Below are 19,357 nucleotides of genomic sequence, written 5' to 3'. Positions count from 1 at the left end.
CTTACATACACACTCACATTTACACTCCTGAATCCTCTTCTCGTCACACCGTTTTATAAAACAACAGTTCTGTTTGTCAAAACTTGTTGCCAGAGAAATATCATTTTTTATCATTAATATTGTTTTTGTTTGTTTTTTTTTAGTTTTTTTGTTTTGATGATTCTGTATTTCCGTGTTTCTTGTTTGTGATTTTTGTGTTGTTTTAATCTCCTTTCATTTAAAATTTAGCTTTAAATTTTTCTCTCTTACATTTTTTTTTCTTCTAAAAATTTTTATGGTTCATTTTCTTGCTCTTTTCAATTTGTTTATTTTAATTATTTATACATGAATTCAGTCTCGTTGTCATAACAACAGCATTTTCAAGGGTTACGGGGGCAAAATTGGAAACTGTAGACAGGACATTTTTTTTCTCGGTTTATGAGGAAAAAAATCCATTCATCTTTGTTTTTCTGAAGAACCACAATGGATCAACTGTAACTGTTTTTTATTGTTATATATATATATATGTATATATATAATTGTCATTTTAATCGGTTTGTGAATCGCTGTAGTCACAAAGATAGGTATTACACATATTACATTTTTTAATGCATGTTATGTGTATGTTTTATTCACTGTATATGCAATTTATGAAAGTTTATATATATATACACGTACACATACTCATATGTAGGTATACATATATGATACTTCCCCTTTCACGCATGCATAATGCAATTTTACATATTCGGGTGTTCTTTTGGAATATTTTCATTTTGGTAATTCCAAATGTTCGTCAGGATGATAACAATGATTATTATCAATACTTTTATTATTATTAATATTATTATCAACATCTTCAAACTTAATTATCACCAAGAATCCATCAATAATTATCAGCATCATTGTTTCTTTACATTTCGTTTCCTTCTTTTTGTTCTTGTCATATATCCATCTTTTATTTATATTTTTCAAATCATTTGATTGAATTTTTTTTTCTTTTGTTACAAAAATGATGGGGGAAAAAGTTCAATTTGAGACAGAAGTCCGTAGAGGCTCTTCGGTTGGATTAGTGGCATGGTGCAGTCGCATATGATGTTCTAATGCTGGGGAGGTAGTGAAAACTTGGTTACAAATATGGCAAACAGTTCGCCACGACCAGGAAGCAATGTTCTGGTGAGCTTCCGGTAAGAGAGATGCGTCAGTGTTTGGTGTGGTAACCACTGTTGGGGGTGAGACGGAAAGAGGTGCCGCCAGTGGAGACGAGGCGGGGCTTGCCTCATTAGAGATGGCACCGCCGCTACCAGCACTGCCGCCGCCTCCACCACCGCCACCGCCGCCGATACTACTACTATGACTACTACTACTACTGCTACCAGCAGTGACAGCGCCGCCGCCGCCGCCGCCGCTGCCGACAGCTACGCTACTTTCACCGACACCCACACCAACAGTAACGCCGCCAGCATCACCACTTCCATTCAATACACTACCGACGACCACGCTACCGCTCACACTACCACAAACACCACCGCCGCTAGCAGCGGCAATAGCAGCAGCACTGCTGTCGACAACACCACCACCACTAGCGCAACCACCACCACCACCGGTTACTAAAGATGTCGAGGATGAGGAAGATGAAGAGGAAGAAGAGGATGAAGACGATGACGATGACGATGAGGATAATAAAGAAGCCGATTTCATACTGAGATCTAATTCTCCATCTGTTCCAGTGGACATTAATAGATCATTGTTACTTACACTACTACTTAATACATCAAGGGCTGTACTATTATTAACAATATTACAATTGCTGTTTACAATGATGTTGTTGTTGCTGTTGATAGGACTGTTGCTGTTGCTTGTATTGTTAAGGTTGGTGTTATTAACTACAGGTGTCACACTAGTTATGATGCTAGTACTATTGGGACTTAAGTTGTTCTGTTGCTGCTGCTGTAAGTGAAGTGGATGCTGTAAGGGATGATGAGCTGTTCCTAAGCCAGGCATACTATCACTGGGCCAAGACGATGGTAGACTCTCCGTGCTCTTACGTCCACTGTCGATGCTGCTGTGTCCTCCACCGCTATCACTGCGTGGAGGTTCTTCCTTGCTCGACAGTTGTGCCTCGGTCAGGTTGTTGGGCATATGGTTTAAACTCCCGTTTAAACTCTGGATGACCGATATCTCGTTCATTTTTGGAGAGATTCCGTTTAAGAAATGTGGATACTGATGAAAGAAAATCTCCGGAGACCTATGGTAAGGAGATAAATAAGGGTGCTCTTTTGGGCCAATAAGAAAAGGGGGTTCAATTGACATTCGTCTACCTCGTCGGGAAGGGTTGTTTCCCCACATATGGGTCCCTATGTGAACCTTCAGGTTTCCCTTAGTGGTAAATGCTTTTGCACACATACTACACTTGAAGGGCTTGTCTCCAGTGTGAGTACGGATATGAATTTGAAGTGCGCTTGCGCTGGAAAAGTGTTTTTGACAGACACTGCAGGTATGTTTAGGAGATGGGCGTCGTACAAACGGGGAGGTATTACTCCCCTCACTGGTAGGAGTTAGGGGCAAGGAATTTTCTCCTTGACTCACACTAGTATTTAATGAAGTTTGACCGTTATTGTTGCTGTTGCTGTTGTTATCACTGTTGTTGTTGCTATTGCTGTTGTTGTTGTTGCTACTATTACTGACATCATTGGGTGTATTACTAGATTTCAAGTTACTAGGACTTACACTGTTGTTGTTAGACGCAAGGGACTCGGATACGCGAGAGCTATCCAGTTCGATCGTGGGTTCTCTCTTTATCGAAGCCGAGTCAAGCTTGCTGGAGTTTTTTTTAAACGCCTGTGATGGTAGGTCCCTTATTTTGTGTGTCAGCATATGTTGCTTCATATTACCTTTAGTTGAGAAACTGCGATCACAAACTTCACATTTGAACGGCCTCTCTTTAGTGTGACTCCTAATGTGAATATCGAGAGCACTTTTGCAAGCAAACGTTTTAAAGCAAATGTAACACGTTGTGTTTGTTTTGCCTTCTACGTTTTTGGGACGCAAGTCAAGTGCTGGCGCTAAAGGAAACACGGAACTCATGGGGAAACCCGCTACGTCAGGACGCATATGAAGAGACACAGAATGGGCACCAATGGGATCTTTCATACCATTGCTTTCGGATTTTCCCTCGGAAGTATATAACTGGCTATGGGGTGACGTTCCGGGAGATCCGTCTCCATTGAGGAAAGCACTATGTGGAAGATGATGTGAGAACTGTTTATGCGCTGGGTTAAAGTCACGGGAATGGAGTCTCATGTTGAACTTGGAGCCCACAGTCATACTGAGTGGGTTATTTGAACTGATTGCTCGGACTCGAGCTTCTAAAGCGGCAAGTGAGGTTGACGATGGAGGAACAAAACCACTTGTTATCACAGATGTTATCTGTGCCTCATAGCTTGAAGCTGGATTGAAGTCATGGTTTTTATGTAGATCTTGTGATTCGTGGGATGCAGCAGAAGCCAGAGAATTTGGTCTCTCTTCCTCAAGATTTTCATGGCCTGCCTCGCTTGACGTTCTAGAATCTTCAGGTTCGGGCCAGGCTTCTTCTTTTGATTTGGTCTCCATCCATTCCTCTTCTTTATTCGCGTCTTCTCCGTCTGTTTTCTCCTCTTTATTCTCTGCCTTTTCGTCGTTTATTTCCTCAGTATCCATTAGATTGGTTTCCATGCCGCTTGGATCTAGGGCACTGTCGTCCATATCACCTGTATCATCGAGGTTGCAAGTATCAACCATGCTATCCTCCATATTTTCCGATTCGATCACACCTTCTTCCATCACACTCTCATCGATCACATTGCTATTATCTAAACTGTTACTGTTCCTAGTAATCACATTAGTGGCCCCTTCAGTCAGTTCATTGCTTGTCTCTGTCAAGTTAGTTGCACTTTCCAAATTCTTTGGAGCCAGGTCCAGAGAAGTTGGACTTATTTTATTGTTTTCCAAAGGTGAACACAGTGGTGATGTAGATGTCTGAGACACCGATGGTGATGTTGTCGACGGTGGAACAGAACGAGACAGAAAACTTGAGGATGTCTTGCTCAAGTCTAATTCTTTCGGTTCAATGGAAGGCCTCAGATCGAACGGTTTAGGGTGCCAGTCACTAGTACGATAAAGACTAGGAGGCATTGTTGGGTAAGTGTCCGCTGTATGACCCCTAATGTGCTGCTGTAGCACGAGAATGTTGGTAAACTGCTTGTGACACACTGGACACTGATGGGTGAGCCGGGTTGGCGGCTTGGCACGGTGCACACCCATATGTGTCTTGAGGTTGCCCTTCGTGGTGAAGGCACGTCCACATAACTTACAACGGAAAGGTCGCTCTCCAGTGTGGATACGATAGTGCATTTGCAGGGCACTCTTGCAGCTCAACACACGATGACAAATCGCACATTCATTGGGATCACTCAACTTATGCTCAATATTTTCGACAAATTTCTGAAGTTTGGTCGTTTCAGAAGTATTAACTTCCATGTAATCTTCAACATTTTCTCCAGGTTCAATATGCTTGGCGGGCGGGAAGAGCCCTCCAGGCATAGTCCTTAAATCAGTGTTGTTCATTTGCGGGGGATGAGCAGCAGGGTTAAAGTTGGGCGGCAATGCTGCAAGGGGAGGCGGTGGAACTGTTGACATCGGTGGTAGGATGTGGAAATGACGAGAAGCGCTCAATGGTATGTGGTCCAAAGTCGAGGACGTGGTCGTTACCATCGAACTATTGGCAGCAGTAATGATAGATGAGATGGAAGCCGCGACTGAGTCTGAAGATAAATTTAAGGTACTCTCTGGACTGGAACAAGTCAATTTGGCTAACTTTGTTAACGGAAGAACAGATGCAACAGTAGCAGCAGTAGCATTGGGTGTTGAAGATGGAATTGGCATCTCAACATTATTGACAGAGTTAGTATTGTTGTTCACGTTACTGTTGCTTGGTGAGGCGCAAGCGGGCGGATCTTCACTCAATTTGGTATCAGGGTTTTCCTGTTTGAGAGCCGGGCTTTCGGTACCACTGCCAGCAGCAGCAACAGCAAGAGGAGTAGCACCGCCTGTACTGATCGCACCACTACTACCACTACTACTGTTACTACTACCAACCAGAACAACTCCATCGGGAGGAATTGACCTGTGTTGTGACATAAACGACGAACCCAATAAGGAAGCTTGGCTTATCGCAGACGACACAACCGGGGAATTGCAAGCTGTGATGGGAATTCCAGCAGCCGAGAGACTTATTGGTACTGAAGAGACAGCGATACCCATCGGGGAGAACTGAAAACGTGACGGTAACAGTGCTGGATTCCTTACTGAGTGAGCAGGAGCAGGTCGATGAGCCAACTTGTAGTGGGATTTATGCTTGCCGAAATGCACACGCAGTGCACTCTTGCAGGAGAACTTTATGTTGCATACATTGCAGCGATATGGACGTTCACCTGCAAAATATAAGGAAAAGAAAATATAAATATTGCATCAACATATATACTGGTGTGAAGGTATGGATATACGAACGATATATACGATATATATTAAATATAGCATTTCTGAAAATATATAGTGTGATAGAAATTCACTAGGGTAATATTATTATATAAGAAAATATGATTTATAAATATGCATTCATGAAAGCTGTGTCGCCACAATACCAAGTGCATTTTCAGCTAATGCAACTATAATATATATATATATATATATATATATATATATATATATTATATATATATATACACACAAACATACATATGTATATACACATATATAAGTGGAGAGAGAAAGAGACAGACAGACTCAGAGTCACACATTGCTGTGCTTTTTATCAAAGGATTGTTACTCGCAACCACTGCTGGTTCAATTGTATTCATCCCCGTTCACCATAGCTAAACCATATTTTTTTTACATATCTATATTTTTTCGCCTATTTATTTCCAATGTAAACACATAATGTTTAGCATATTTGATATTGCATTACATTTATTTTACACCTTATGCTTACTCTAACACAGCTCGGCAAGAAAGAAAAAAAAAGAAAACTCAAACAGAAACCCACCAATACACTAACAGAGAAGCACATGCAGGTATACACACAGGTATGCACACAGTCGAAATCATCGGTGTAAACCAGTTGTGGAAATCACGGTTCAACGAGTGCAAACGTTTCTAACCAGATAAGCCTATATGAATATAATATAATGAAATAAAGCCGATAAATCATAATAGCTGTCGTTGTAGTGTTAACTATAATACTAATACGAATAACTTTATTGTAGTTGTTGTTGGTGGTGGCGGTTCGGTAGTGGTTGTAGTAGTAGTAGTAGTAGTAGTAGTAGTAGTAGTAGTATATAAAGTCTTACGCAGGAAGCCTCAGATTTATCGATAAAAATAATAAGTTTTTACCCTCATGGAATTATTATTATTATCATCATCATCTTCATCACAAAGTCATCATCAGCATCATTAATATCGCCATCACCATCATCACCACCACAACTATTATTTTCAGTATTAGCATTATTAGTTGTGAAAGGATTATCATTGTTGTTATAACTGTTATTATTTTTATTATTACTTCAACCATCATCATCATCATCTTCATCATCATCACCACCACCACCACCACCATTATTATTATTATTATCATTATTATTATTATTTTGGAAGAAATATTATTGTCATCGTCGTTCTTACTATCATTATTATTAGTAGTAGTGTCATTAATATATAAAAAAGTTTCACAATATTAATATATACTAATACGGATTATGTGTGTGTGTATGCGTGTATGAGTTCGTGTATGTGCATATTGCATGTATGTATGTATGTATATATGTGCATCTGTGTGTCTGTATGTGTATATACAAACATGAGCGCAAAAACATGCATAAACAAGCGCATATCGATATACTCACATAAATCATTCAACACACACACACACTCGTGCATACTCACACACACACACACTTTCAAGCACGTATACACCTCAGAAACGCATGCTCAAATCACACATATGAAACATGAAATACAAAAGAAGACAGGTCAAGAATGTTCACGTGATATATTCATATATTTTTGATTGATTTACTTACTGACTGCTCATAAATCCTATCTCACATTTTATCATATATTCAGCTATATAATTACATAATTATATAGAGCTGCTCTAATCAAATTGTCCTCGCTGACAGTAGAACAAAAAACCAAATTATTAACTTCATTGCCAACCTTTATTTACTAGTTTTATTTTTACTCTTGTTTTTTATTCTTGTTTTTTTTTTCATGTCTTCTATTCTTGTTTTGTTTTTATTTATATCGGCCACCTCATCTAAAACTTTACTGTTTACGCTATTCCGTCTTCCATATGCATTATATAATATATATGCATATTACATATATATATATATATATTATATATATATATATGCCTATATATATATGTATATATATGTATATATGCCTATATATATATATATATATATATATATATATATATTATATATATATATATATATATATATATATATATATATACGTATTTATATATATATATCATATGAAATATATTCATATATGTAATATGCCATTATATTATATAAAGTATGTATATATTTAACATATATATATATATATATGTATATATAACATATATATATATATACATATATATATACATATATATATGCATATATACATATATATATATATGCATATATACATATATATATATATACATATATATATACATATATATATGCATATATATATATACATATATATATATATATATGCATGTATATGTTTATGTTTTCGAAAGTGTGATAGTAATGTTGTTGGTGATGCTTTGAAATATGTGACACTGCTGTTAGTGATGCTGCTGCTGCAGCTGCTACCACTGATGCATCTGAAACATATAGCTAATGCAATTTGTTATTATGCTCAGATTACATCATCATGATAAAGTCGAACACTATAACGAAAAAGAAATATACGACCGAGGAATACATATTTAGATTTGATGCAGAATGAATTCGAAGTGTTTTGGTCCTTCAGTGCACACAGAGATCGAAGTGCGATGACATTGCTTATACACAGAAACATCGTAATTTCAACCTTTGTTATCAACCCTAACGTAAAAGATTTACATTCTCTGTGGCCATTTTATTTACCCTCTCTCTAACCTTTCACAATCGCTGGTGTTGGGATTCAACTGTAAATATGGCTGGATTAAACTTACACTTCCTCCATTATCCTGACCAGCTAATGACAGAAAATAATTTCTGGTATATATCTCAGCAATAAAGTCTGACGTAGGAAATGCATTGAAGTAAACTCCGAATTTCAAAGTCCTTATACAGGTACTCAGTCATACACTTAAAAAGTGGAAGCATTTATTCTTGAACATGTTTGGATTAGGTGGAAGGAAATAAAAGCAAACCTGATATTACCATTTCTAAATGCCATTGCAGATAATATTATCATTTAAGAAATTGTTAATATAATTTTATACAATGTACGTCTTGTGTTCAGTAAGTTATATCTTTGGCAAAATCACTTGATCGCTTGTCATAAAAGTAGTACAGTATTTTGCTACGTCACTTTTGCTCTAATTTCGACTACTACGGGAGAAAACTTAACTTAACTAAGTAAAGTAACTTCATTTATGAAATGATCTTGGGTTATACAATGTCAGAATAGTAGGAGCAAAAGGAAAATCAATGTTTCCTCTGGTTCACTGGTGTTCAAATCCGACCAGAGTTAATTTTGCATGTCTCATGCATTCATGCTCGGTGAAATAAAGATAAGGAAAAAAAAAAGCAAAATATTAGACTTTATGGTATCAACTATTCACCCTCCCCTGCAATTTACTCGCCTTGTGACTAAGTTTGATGCAATGTATGCAAAGATCTCTAGTCCATATTTGATTTAGTAATACTTAAAATGTAGTATGAGTTGGGGCTAAGGAGGAGAGTTCTATATATAAGAGATGAGGAATTATATACATTATTTACATTCGACGGATATTTGTCCTCATCTTGTTTGTTGTTAACACAACGTTTCGGCTGATATACCCTCCAGCCTTCATCAGGTGTCTTGGGGAAATTTCGAACCTGGGTTCTCATTCCTAAGGTATTTTACGATGTTTGTTGTTTTTGTTATTACTACTACTACTACTACTACTACTAATACTATTATTATTATTCAGGTCACTGCCTGGAATCGAATTCGGTATCTTAGGGTTAGAAACCCGCGCCCTTAACCACTACGCCATATGCCCGTTGATTTCTGGGTGAATAGAATTCATTTCCTTTCTCGGGTTTTAGTTACAAGGAGAAAAATCAAAATATTTCATTGACATTCCTCTACAAGCTTTTGTATGAACGTCAGTAGTGGAGGTCAACGAACGATGCAAAACATGTTTTACCTATGTAAGGTTGCAGCCATGTTGGTGCAAAGCATACAACTAGTAAACAAAAACAAAATGGAAGAAATATTCGAGAGATATAGTTTTCATTCCTGCCTTTATTTTTCACTTATTTTACAGTTTATTTTAAATGTTTGTGCGTGCGTATGTGGGGGGTATCTGGCATACATACTCACATCTATATACTTATCTTCTTATGTATGAACAACTGTGCTTGTATACCTATGTATACACGTACACATATGCTCATACATACAGTACATATACGGACATGCATTCATACACATATCTAATATATGTAGACATACATATGTAAGCAGTTTAAACACTTTAACTGCTGTGGTAGATTTATTAGCAATTTAAGATATTATTTCAGATTTTTATAATCGAATAACTATATAAATACTAGAATCATTATCACCATCACAACAACAACAACATCGGAAACTACTCCCCATGGTATCACCAAAGCCGCTAACATTATCCCTGCTTCGTGACTAATAATGGAGATGATATCGAAACATGGAAATAAATTTTTGCGAATATTTCATCATTTGCTGCATAACTACCACTTATGTTTAGTAAGTTTGCTATACTTACATAGAAAGAAACATGATGTTAGATAATACAGAGATGTGAAGACGAAAGATCGCTGAAAGGAGACTAAAATGTGAGTGGTGGAGGGAGGAGGAATGAAACAATATGTGGCTACAATGAAAGATAAAAGGACGAAGAAAAGTTTAACGTACACTATATCATACATAATCTATCTATCTATCTATCTATCTATACGGTTGTCTGTCTCTCACTCTCTCTTTATATATATATATATATATATATATATATATATTATATATATATATATAATATATATATATATATATATCTATATATATATATATACATATATATATAGTGCTGCGGTCAAACCGGCGTGACTCAGACGTGGGATTAGCCATTCTATTTATTCCTCCTGTACTTATTCAGACCTGATAACTATTTCATAGAAGTCTGCTTCTCGAATCACTTGATCACAAAGCACAGAGTAAACAGCGCCATGATTAGTTTTGACTGATGTAATCATGTATACACACATACATATATATATACAATATATATATATATATATATATATATATATATATATATATATATATATATAATATAATATATATATATACACATATACATATTATATACACACATATATATATCTATACACACACACACACACACACCATACACACACACACACACACATATATATATATATATTCACATCAGTTAAATGGATGCAATTGGAATCGAGGCGCAGCAACATGTAGAACACGACCGATTGGCTAAGAGATTCAGACATTTCAGATGGTGAAATAATCCAACGCCGTAGATGCTAAATATAACAGAACTGGATACTAGTTTTCAGTAATTTTCAATTTCAATTATTTGCCAATGATCCGATTACATTGTGGTATGGCACAAGTATAATGAAAAACAGGAATGGGCTCTAAATTTGCGACAATTGTTTTGTTAGAAATCTTAATTTAATGTAGTCGTAATAGATTGCATCTTACATTTCGTATATTTCCGAAATCATCAGACTGATTTAAATATAGACAACCTGTGACCGTTCCCACACCAAAATTAGGGTTTGTTACTCAGTTTTTTTTGGGGGATGGGTTTATTAGTCAGCTCGAGATAAAACAGAAGACAGGTTCTCCACATGTTGTATCGTGTGATGGGATCGAACCGGGAGAATACTGATAAAGAGAAAAGCACCAAAACTACCTAAAAATCTACCACTACTACAGGAGTAACATGAAGTGATAACTTTAATGATACTAATGATAATATCAACATATAATGAGAAATGTATATAAACAGAAAAGAAAACGAAGAGGAAGAAGAAGAGAAGAGCGAGGAGAGGAAGAAGCAGGAGAAGAAAGGAAGATTGAGAAGGAAACGATGAGGAGAGGACGGTAGGTAGGAAGAGGCAAAACTGATCTTGTAGCATGGTGATGACTGGTGAATTAATAACGGTAATAGCAGATAAGTAAAGAAAGCAACAAAACCACAGCAGCAACAAGATGAACAAAAGAAGAAAAAAGAGGCAGAGTTTGCAGTAATGAGATTAACAATTGTAATAGCATAGACAGTGTATAGTAGAATCTATAGTAATATACATAATTTGAAGATTTTAATCTTTAACTCGCAAAGGATGATATATATACACGTGCATGTTCGTATGTACGTATTTCGTGTCTGTGTGAACACACACACACACATATGTATGTATGCATTTAAGAAGGTAATGTATATATGCATGCTCGTATGCGTATAGCAACGAAAAGTAAACAATTTCATAAACGTGGCGTTAATACAATGAGAATATCGCCTCTGGGCAAAAGCGATCGTAGATATTTTCGGTTATTCCACTTGACGTAGCTTATTTATATTTATATATATATGTATATATATATAATTTTTTTGTTTTTTATCTTTATCGATTTATAAATGCATGTATTTGTATGTTTGTATATAAGAATATTTTTATAAATATATTGGATTGTTTATATGCACGTGTATTTCTAAAGATACTTGTTTGTCTGCAAGTATATATATATACACACACACATGCATATACATATGCATGCACAACAAATACAAACCATACTCACACACATACACACACAGAAAATGGTTTATTAAGATGTTTAAAATATATAAAGATGTAAAAATTATATTAAGAGAAACATTATCATTTGATTTTGACTGTAGCTTTCTTTTAAACTCGTGACTATAATTGGTTTTCATTATATGTGCACACAGATAAATACATACCTAATATATATATATATATATATATATATATATATATATATAATATATATATATATATGTATGTGTGTGTGTGTGTTTGTGTATACATATATATATACATGTTGCATATGTGTTATGTATACATACACACATGTCATACAGATATATATATATATGTATATACACACACACAAGCAATCTTCTCTTTGCCTCTCCCTGTTTCTCTCTATCTCTTTTTCCTTGATGCGCACACAGAAATAGTAACATATACACACACCACGTTATTCTTCTTTCTTTTAATGATGATTTGCTCGCGCACACAAACACACACACAAAGGAAGAACACTTCTCTCAAAATAAAATGTGTATGTGTGTAGGTATGTATATATACACAAATATGAGAGATGGAGTATATATAAGTGCATATGTGTATATGTAGATTGATGTATGTATATATGTATGTATATGTATGTGCGTGTGTATATATATATAGGTATATGTACATACGTTTGTGTGGGAGTGCATGTGTGACCCTGTGTTTGTATATATCCACCAATGTATGCCAAAGTTCAGCAACAGAAATTCACATGTGTAGCCAACCATGAAGAACAGGTGAGCGATACAACCACATGACATACTACTCCTGTTCAAATGCCGTCCAGTACCAAAATAGCCATCTACTACCATTCATAACAGTCTGCCAAACGCAATCTGGCAGCACACATCATGAATCTATCTGCTACTACCAAATTCAAACCACGACGGACGGAGGGGATAGCATTCAAGTCGACGATTTTCAACTAACGGAGACAACATTCACATATCTCATGAGAAAACACAATTAGATCTCATTACGCAAACAAACAATTGCCTAATGAAATACATGTATTCTTGGAGTACTACGATGCGTCGAAACGAATGTAGCAATTAAAAATTAACTGCTCAAACGTACTCCTTCTTCACTGACTCTAATTTCTTCAATTTTATAGGCGGCTGAAGAAGGGGAATTTTCCTTGTGTTGTATGTCTTGTACTCTAATTTTTCGTTGTTTAAGAAAAGTGACCATTTCCTTGGTTTAGTGTTTATGTTTTCGTTTCTCATTGTGTTTGACGTTTTTTTTTTTTGGTGTCCTGAACCCATATATGCATGTATATATACATATAGATGTAGGTACGTACATATATGTATGTATATATGCATATGTTTTATTTATTAATTTGTACACACACACATATATATATATATATATTTAATATATAATATATATATAATATATAATACATATATACATATACACACAGACACTCACAGACACACACATATATATACATTCGCAAACGTTTGTAGTTCAACTGTACAGAAAACAAAAGACAATGACAGGTGAGGGAACAAGAAGTAGGTGTAGTAGTCTGAGGAAAGGAAACGTCCTTGACGTTTCGTTGTTCATGCATGTATGTGTATGAACGCATGATCTTCACATGCATATGGCCTTCCTAATACACAAAAGTACACTTTATCACCAGTGTGACTTGTACACATTGCACACATGCACATACAAACGCATTTATACATACTTTCGTTTCTACTGTTCACCATATTCATACGCAAGAAATGTGGACTACACAAACATGTCAAAAACCCAACAACAAACACACACATTTTTCCCTTTCTCTCTCCCTACACATATATACATATGCATACGCATATACATATATATATACACCTATATATACATATACACACATATATATATACACGCACACACATATATATATATATAAATATATATACATATAAGACGATACACACATGCATATGCACATGCATGGAACTGCATGCTCATTAATATCCAGCCTAAGACATATCCATTAAGGTGTGCACAGTAAGCACTTGTATGAATATATAAATATATATACACACACTCATACATACATACATATATGTATCTATATATATATGCATGTATATATATATATATATATATTTATGCATACATATATTAAGAGAGAGCCACTTGTAAGGCAGGGAGGGTATTTGTTTACTTCAGTAAGAACTGTTGCTATGACAACAACATGCACTCAGGTTGTTAATAATGAAACAATATACTTTGCAGTCTCTCATAAGACTCACCAAAGGCACTATATCAAATCAACAACACCCAATAAACAGCCATGCTATTGCTCACATAGGAGCTGAATTCAATATATACACGTACATGCATATATACAAGACACAGGATACAACAATATATATATTCGTACCCTTACATAGACAGATAGAAATATGTGTATTTATATATGTACGTACATGTGAATACATACATGCATACATACATACATACATACATACATATATGTATGTATGTATGCATATTAAATATGTATAATATATATGCATATTCATATATATAAAATATGTGTACATACACAGAAAATGCGTATACGTATATATATATATATATATATATATATATATATATAATATAAAATATGTGTATACATATATCTTTATATGCGTGTATTTACATACGCGTGTGTGTATATGTGTGTGTATATGTGTGTGTGTATGTGTGTTTGTGTGTATACGCGTGTAACAATGTTGGAATCTGATGGTATAATCCGTTGCTATTCTCAATTTCTTGAGCGTGTGATCAGACGCCAACAAAATGGAAAACGAATGATTCGGATTAGCGCCTGAGCGAATACTTAGCTTACATATAAACATATGCACACATGCGCGCGCAAACACACACAGCTACACGCAAACATGCATACACACTCATTCAGATATAAGCAAAAAAAATGCAAAGTAAACCCGAAGATACGCTGCAATTTTTATGTGAGACTTCGAAGTGATCAGCCTTTTCATTTGTCAGATTTGCTAGTCGGATTTCATTTCAGGGTGTATGCATGCACATGCATCGCGAAATGCTTAGATTATTTCACTCAAGAATAGAAAGCTCTTGCTTTGACTGTTTTTACCGTTTATTGATATCTTTCATCAGAGGAATTTTAGATTTTACGAATGATTGTTGATGAACATGAAACCATTGAAGTCCAACGAGTTCTAATTTATATACTACCAAATAGAACCAGAGACGTTAGAAGAGGAGAGAGAGAGAGAGAGAGGGAGGGGGAGAGAGATGAATTTGAAAATAAAAGAGACTGAATCACAAAGATATACAAAGAAACATGTAGAACAAAATTGTCCATGTAAATCTCACCTGTGTGTGACCTGACGTGAACTTGAAGCGAGATCTCATTACTGAAGACTTTCTGGCAGAATTTACATTTATGTTTAAAGCCCTGCGTCGAACCAAATGATGGATGACCAACCAATCCTGAAAATAAGAACAAAAACGATAGTTTTAAATACTGAATTTGCTGAAGAGCATTTCGTTGGTCAGAAACCAATACCAACATAATCAACAATGGTGTTTACTACAAACCACTACGTCAACGACGACGATGGTAATTGATGATGCCGATGAAAATTGTGGCCGTGAGACCATATTTGTAAAAGATATTTGACTTACAGCGATTCAACAATCAAAAACATTCTAACAAGAACCGCATTCTTAGGAAATGTTCAAATACTTCAATCGACTGCAAAATGAATTTAGGTATTACTAACAGAACTTAGTAGGCGCTTGATCTGCTAGTAGTACCAACCAAATCTACTTCAAATGCAAGTACATACTAATTAAAGTAATTATAAACAAAATGTGTAAAGAACTGGAAGGGTGGTTTATAGGTGATATGACTTTGAGGGCCGAGAAGGGATCTAAGTATCCATTTTCAGACCCACTGTATGGAACACAGGGTAACCTAAAATCACTAAAGACCTTGAGAATAAAATCTAAGACCACAACCGGAGCAGTTTCGCACTTTGTGCATTTCACTAAATTTATAATTTGGTTTGAGTCCCAGGCAAATACAAGGAAAACTTTGAGGTGTGTTCAGAAGAATCGTCTTGGTGTAACAATCGCCTTACTATGAGTGCCTAACAATAGTGGTAGCAAACTATAGACTTAAACTGAAAAAAAGTTTCTAACTACATGTATATAACTGTATTTCAAGCAAACAAGATGCATAGAACATAGCAAAACATATGAAGTTTACCTAACACAAATATTAACGAAAAGGAACAACGTTTCAGCTTTAATATAATTTTCTTTTCATGAGAGGCAGAGTGTTAGATAGATTATAGATGCTATATACACCATACAGAAATTACATTCTTTTCGTTAAAGTAACTGCATGGGCTGCAATATATTATATTTATCCTTTTTGGTAAAACACTGCACGTTGCTGTCTTCTCTCTCTCTCTCTCTCTCTCTCTCTCTCTCTAGATATCTATATATATATATATATATATATAATATATGTGTGTATATATATGCATTTGTAAATACATATATATACGCATATACATATAAACATACATATATATATAATATATATATATATGTGTATATATATGCATATGTAAATACATATATATACGCATATACATATACACACATAAATATAGATATATATATATATATATATATATGTATATATATATATGTGTGTATATATATGCATATGTAAATACAATATATAACGCATACACATATCACACATTTACATATATATATATATATATATATATATATATATATATATATATATACATATATATATAATATATATATATATATACATATATATATATATATATATATATATATATATAAACATCGGTTTAGTAAATGTTTTTATCTTCATTCACTTAATTTATCAAGCTTCTGTATTCCTAGCACATATTTCGCCTTAATGTACTGATATATGAAAAATATATGGCTTTGTTAGTAATACCAGCGATTATAATTATTTTATTTTTATCGCAATTTGATTTGTTTATATATATATATATATATATATATATATATATATATATATTATATATATATATAAACATATGTATGTATATATATGTATCTATATGTACATGTATATATATATATATGTAAATATATATATATGTGTGTATATATATATGCATATATATATGTCTATATGTATGTATATATATATTGACGCACACATATATATATTCACACACACACACATATATATGCACACACACACATACATATAAATTACGATAGCATAAATTTATTAAACCTTCACTAATTTATTGTAAATAACTAAGTTAGGAAAGCAAAGCTATGTAAACATTTCATCATAAATATTTATTAACATAAGACGTCCAGTGCTTCTTCCTTTTCATTTCTACTATACATACATATGCATACATATACATACATTGCACGGTGATGTTATATAGTTTTGACAAGTAATAGTATTAGTGTACTATAAAGGAATAAACGTACGGAAAAAATGCTATAGGTTTTGTGATTATAAATGGCTGACATGAGTCTAACATGATCCCAGATCAAGTAACTTGCGAAACGCACAACTCCAAAACATATCTACATATGTGCTTGCATATGTACGCATGTACACGAGTTATGTGTGTGGTGTGTGTGTGTGTGTGTGTGTGACCGTATACGAGAGTGATTTGATGAAGTCGGTGTATGTGGAGAAGATGGTGCGATGGAATGATGGAGGAGCAGGAATTGCGGATGGTGAGGGGGAGGGAGGTGTTAAGGAAGAGGGTGGTGGTCAGAAAGGGGGCACAGAGATAAAAGGAAAATAGGGGGAAGCCTGTTGCTTCAATAGAAAACTGCAGTATGGAAAAATATAAATAAACCTTTACACGCACACACACACACACACACATACGCAAAGTCATACATATATAAATATATGCACATGTAGGTAATATATGGTCACACACACACACACACACACACATATATATATATATTCATACACAAACACACACACAGGACATTTCATTGATTTTTCTAGTGACCCAGACATTTTAATTGTCTGTTTGTGTGGAATCATGCTAAAATGTTGTTTCCCACCAGACTGCCATTTAGAACATGACTATCAGGGTAATGCCAAGGGTGTCGGTTAGTGACGGGGTATACAGGGTGATATATATATATGTATGTATATATATATATATATATATATAGAATATATATATATATATAATATATATATATATATACATATATATATATATATTATATAGATATATATTATATACATATAGACATATACACACACACATATACATATATGTATGTATATCGAAAGCGAGATATTCAGACACACTGAGGAAGGCGTGGCTGGTGCGGTGTTGGGACAGTTTTACACATTACATCTACCTACCTACCCCCTCTCTCTATGTACTATATATATATATATATATATATATATATATATATATATATATGTATATATATATAATACACACAGTCGTACATATATAAAACATGCATACACCATATATGCATGCATGTATGCGTATTTTTGCATGTTATATATTTTAGTCTCTCCTGTCTCTCTCTCTCTCTCTCTCTGTACACACACACACACACATATATATATATATATGGAGAGAGAGAGAGAGGGTACAGGATAGTAGGAGAGAGAGAGAGAGAGAGAGAACAAACGCATGCATACACACATTTCAGTGTATGTGTATTTTTTCCTTCAACAATTGTTTTGATTTGAAACGTATTGTTTTCTTGGAATAGAAAGTGAGTGCGTGCGTGTGTACGTGTTTGTGTCTATGTGCGTGTGTGTGATGCATATGCATATCTGAATAGAGAGGAACAAATTATGAGAGAGAGAGAGAGAGCGAGAAAGGAGGGGGAAAATGGAAAAACGGAGATAGAAGAGCGGGGAGGAGGGAAGCAATAAATGAATAGTGAATAACCTATTGTCAAACTGTTAGAGGACACTAAAAATAGGAGCAAAAACAGATTTCGTACTTGTCTCTCCCAAATCACCCTCCCCTCTGTAAATGGTGATACAACGAAGGAAGGGGGTTCGAGGTTTATCACCAAACTGCTCCGAGTGAATGTGACCTATTGTTGTTGTTGCACTCCAATTTGATCCCGTTACATAACCGTAGCACGTCATCTTTTCTGCTTCCCTCACACTGCTTCAATCTCTGTTTAATCCATCGAACACAGTTGTTTTT

At 34.8% G+C, this 19,357-nt stretch overlaps 1 protein-coding gene across 1 annotated transcript in view; it reads right to left on the bottom strand.

Moving 5' to 3' along the window:
* Positions 1 to 222: 222 nt before the first annotated feature.
* The window catches only part of LOC115213193, a 121,863-nt gene continuing 102,728 nt past the window's right edge, over positions 223 to 19,357 (bottom strand). Inside the window, exons 4-5 of the mRNA XM_029782127.2 lie at positions 15,471 to 15,587; positions 223 to 5,450 (exon numbers count right to left, since the gene is read on the bottom strand). Coding sequence (XP_029637987.1) covers positions 1,009 to 5,450; positions 15,471 to 15,587 — 4,559 coding nt within the window. The 3' untranslated portion in view covers positions 223 to 1,008. The remainder of the gene's footprint in view (positions 5,451 to 15,470; positions 15,588 to 19,357) is intronic.

This window comes from Octopus sinensis, linkage group LG6 (genome assembly GCF_006345805.1).
Source record: "Octopus sinensis linkage group LG6, ASM634580v1, whole genome shotgun sequence".
NCBI lineage: Eukaryota > Metazoa > Mollusca > Cephalopoda > Octopoda > Octopodidae > Octopus > Octopus sinensis.
Note: the sequence above shows the minus strand (reverse complement) of the source record. Positions and strands in the feature narration are given on the sequence as shown.